This window comes from Etheostoma spectabile, chromosome 23 (genome assembly GCF_008692095.1).
Source record: "Etheostoma spectabile isolate EspeVRDwgs_2016 chromosome 23, UIUC_Espe_1.0, whole genome shotgun sequence".
In the NCBI taxonomy this organism is placed as follows: Eukaryota; Metazoa; Chordata; class Actinopteri; order Perciformes; family Percidae; genus Etheostoma; species Etheostoma spectabile.
The window spans coordinates 867,550-871,507 of NC_045755.1; the positions used below are offsets into that span (position 1 = coordinate 867,550).

At 39.9% G+C, this 3,958-nt stretch overlaps 1 protein-coding gene across 1 annotated transcript in view; it reads right to left on the reverse strand.

The window, feature by feature from the left end:
* The window catches only part of pnpla3 (patatin-like phospholipase domain containing 3), a 15,835-nt gene that overhangs the window by 3,607 nt on the left and 8,270 nt on the right, over positions 1–3,958 (reverse strand). Inside the window, exon 8 of the mRNA XM_032505312.1 lies at positions 367–474. Within this exon, the coding sequence (XP_032361203.1) occupies positions 367–474 (108 nt within the window). The remainder of the gene's footprint in view (positions 1–366; positions 475–3,958) is intronic.

Sequence of the window (3,958 nt, forward strand, 5' to 3'; positions counted from 1 at the left end):
AGTCAAAATCGTGATCGCGATTAAAATTCGATTAATTGTGCAGCCCTAGCTTATAGTCCCTGGTTGTAGAACTACAAGATTTAAAAACAGTTTTGTCCCCGTGACAATCACTCTGTTAAACAAACTGTAGAATTACTTGCACACAGTGCACAAGCACCTTCGTCATGTTCTAGCTGTGGAATTTCTCTAAGTCAGTGTGGTCATGAACAGTTTTTTTTATCCATGTTCTACTATCTGTTTGATACATTTTAATGTGTTGTGTGTTGCATTCATGTTATGTGGTTTTAAGGATGTCCTGCCTCACGGGTACCAATAAAGCAACCTGACCTGACTGAATGTTGCACTGTATGAAAAAACATCTGTTACCCAATAGAGCTAGCCGGTGCTCCTTTCCAGGCCTGTTGGTACATGTCACCTGCTACCCCATACAGCCATCGCATATCCGCTGGCACCTCTGGGATCCACTCCACAAACCTGGGGCAGAGCAGAAATCATATTAGATGAACAGGCACTGAACTGATGTTTAACACGGAAACAAGCAACTTGGTCATGGACCTGACTGAATGAGTTTTCAGTGCAGAACTCTTTTGTTTAAAAATGGAGACAAAGATCATCATAGACTATAAAAATACTGGTAATAGCATCAATCTATGAAAAGTGAAGCCAATGAGGAAGTGCCACCTGCATTCTGTCTAATTTCCAGCAGGGGGCGAGTCCAATGGCTGCAAAAAGAAGTCAGTTTCTTTAGAAGTCTATGGGGAAAGGGTTTTTCCTGCATTGAGTGCATAGGTTTTGGCGCCCCCCCAAAGAGATTTATAGCCAGAGCCAAAGAAAAATCACCAGTGCCAAAATGTCTGATTTCAGCAGATTTCAGCAGCCAGCCTCCCTTTTAATTCAATTCAATTTAATTACATTTTTATTTATAGTATCATTTCATAACAAGAGTTATCTCAAGATACATTACAGATAGAATAGGTCTAGACTCTAGACCATACTCCAGAATGTACAAGGACCCAACAGTTCTAGTAGTTTCTTCCCGAGAAAGCAACAGTGCGACAGTGGCGAGGAAAAACTTCCTTTTAGGCAGAAACCTCGGACAGACCCAGGCTCTTGGTAGGCGGCGTCTGACGGGCCGGTTGGGGTTAGAATGAAGAGTGGCAATAACAATCACAAAAAATAGTAGTTTGTAGTAGTTCTTATCCACAGCTAATATATTTTACACAGCTGGTAAGACCGCTAGCGCTACTGGGATCTCCGTTTGCAGAGTTCAGGCTGTACTGGACTCTCCCGGTGGTCATGCCACTGCTGATGGGCGCAGAGCTCCATGGGAGCTCTGACTGCTGTCTGTCCACGCGGCTATCTGACGGCATCAGTATTAAACTGAGACAGTGTCATGACTGGTTAAAAATGTCTCATAGTCACGATAAATAGCAGTTCTGTTTTTTTTAGAGTTGGTATTAACACCTGATGCGAAGTCTAGGCCTACAGGATCACACATTAAAACCCCGGACCAGCAGCTTTGTTCACTTAGTATCACTTTTTCACTATAAAGGTTAAATTTATTTATTTATAAATGTATCCGCGGTACATGTATGCATGAACTGTGGTGGTCTGTTACACTGTAGACTCAACATTACTGATCATTTTTTGGGCAATATTATGTAGAAAACATTAAACTTCACAATGTTTTGTATCATGATTGTATTATTGTACAAATCAGCAGTAAAAGCAGTAGTCTATGTAAGTAAATACTACATTTTTCAAAAAAAGCGACCATAAGCCCTGTAAATAGGCCTACTGATTAGACAACTGGACTTTGGTGTCAAGTGTAGTCTATCCAGGCCAACGTCCTGGATGTACTGAATAAAATGATATTCCATTATAATCTTTTAAAATGTTACCTTCCACCAGAATTTTGTGATTTCATTGCCATAAATATAGCAGTTTTTTTTACCCACCCAAAGTCCAATACTGAGTAAGGAAAAACCTTGTAAATTACCCCAATCACTTGATTTTTACCTCAGTAAACATTTTTTAGAATGGGTTTATGGTCTCAATTGCTGCTTTCAAGTCTTATCACTACAACATGATGTTCATTTTGTAAATTATGGTCCCATACACACCCCGTATATTATTGTGTAAATATGTTTTAATGTCTCCATCATTAACCAAGGCAAATCACTAGTAACTACTACTTTGCAGTTGCTACATGGCAATAAATCTTTTTTGGATTCATTCATTTTAAAATAGATAAAGCAGGGGATGCTCAATCACTTTACTTAACTTTCTGTATAAGCACCTGGAAGGTCCTCGCACTCATACCAGACTTTAATTTAAGGACTTTTCCTTTGAATACTATCCAGCCACATATTTTAGCTTTGAAACTGCGTACCTATTTTAATCTTGATGTCAATTGGCTGGATTGTAGATTTTTTGTAACGTATAGGTCTCAGAGGGTTAGGGTGAATGGCTCTTTGTCAGGACAGCACTCCTCTTCCATTGGCTCTCCTCAGGGCTGTGTCCTGTCTCCATTGTTGTACATTCTGTACACCAATGGCTGTAGAAGCCAGCATGGGGACAGGCACATTCTAAAGTTTGCTGATGACACGGTCATCATCAGTCTGCTCCGTAAAGAGGAATCTGAGCATGGGCCAGTTGTAGATGAGTTGAAAAGTGTGATGAGGCCTTTCTCCAATTAAACACCACAAAGACCAAGGATATGGTCATTGATTTTAGGAAATCCTCCCTCCCGCCATCTCAGACTTTCAGTAAAGGAAATGGAATTGAATGTGTTGAACAGTTTAAGATTCTGGAAACCATCTTCGATAAAAACCTGAAGTTTGATGCCAACTGTTCTTACTTTTGCCATGATTGCTTGGTACGGTAACCTCAACATCAGGGACAAAAACCACCTGAGCCATATTGTAAAGGTGGCTGGCAAGGTGATAGGTTTCCCACAGTCCCCCTTGATGGTTATCTTTAAGGAGCAAGTACTTTGCAAGCCCCGGTCTATATTAGACTGTACAAACCACCCCCTTCACTCTGAGTTTCAAACACTCCCCTCAGGTCGCAGATTTAGAGTACCCCGGTGCAAGAGCGATAGGGTGTTGTCCATGTTTTCATCTTAAACTTTGACCCATTCACTGTGTGAAAAGAGTATTGTTCAGCGATTGTTTGCACCTTGCCAACCAAGCTAGCATTAGCTGCTAACTTAAGAGAAAGTTTGGCAATTTTCAACCGGCTCTGTGTTTTGCCGTACATGCGGATAAAATGATGGTAAATGTGCTTTCGGTTGCTACAAAGCACTGAAAAAAGGTTTATTTTTAGGAAGCTGGTAAACACTGAGATGTTCCCAGGTTTAAATAAAAGATAAGAGAAATTCTGAAAAGTTAAATGTGTCGAAATTGACAGAAAAACAAGTTTATCATTCTTTAAAAGTTTAAGCAATAAAATGAGTCCAAGTCTACACACAACGACAAGTTTGTTAAGCTTTAAAATAGTATGCGCATAAATGTATACAAGTTTTACATTCACAGGTTGGTTGCCTTTTATGAAGAAATTCCTTTTACTTATACTCATTTTTTAATAAGTCATTTTAATGTACAGGCTTGCAGTAAATAAAGAAAGAAACCCTGCACTTAACATTTTTAAAGGCATTATTAGTAATATATTGATTATCGCAGAATTGCTGTATTGTGGTATTATCGGTATTGTGAGCCATGTATCGTATCATGAGATAACCTGTGATGGCGCAGCGCCATTTAACACACAGACAACCCTGCCGTTTGCCTGCCACAAACTAGAAGAATCTGAACAGAAATTAAAAAGTCTGAAACCATCTTACAAATCTGCAACTGTTCCTTTTTAGCGGTTAGCTTTGCGGGCTGCAATAGCAACATAAACAGCACTGGCTTTAGCCTTTTACTGCTTCCTGTTTGGTGCTGGAGGGAGCGCACCC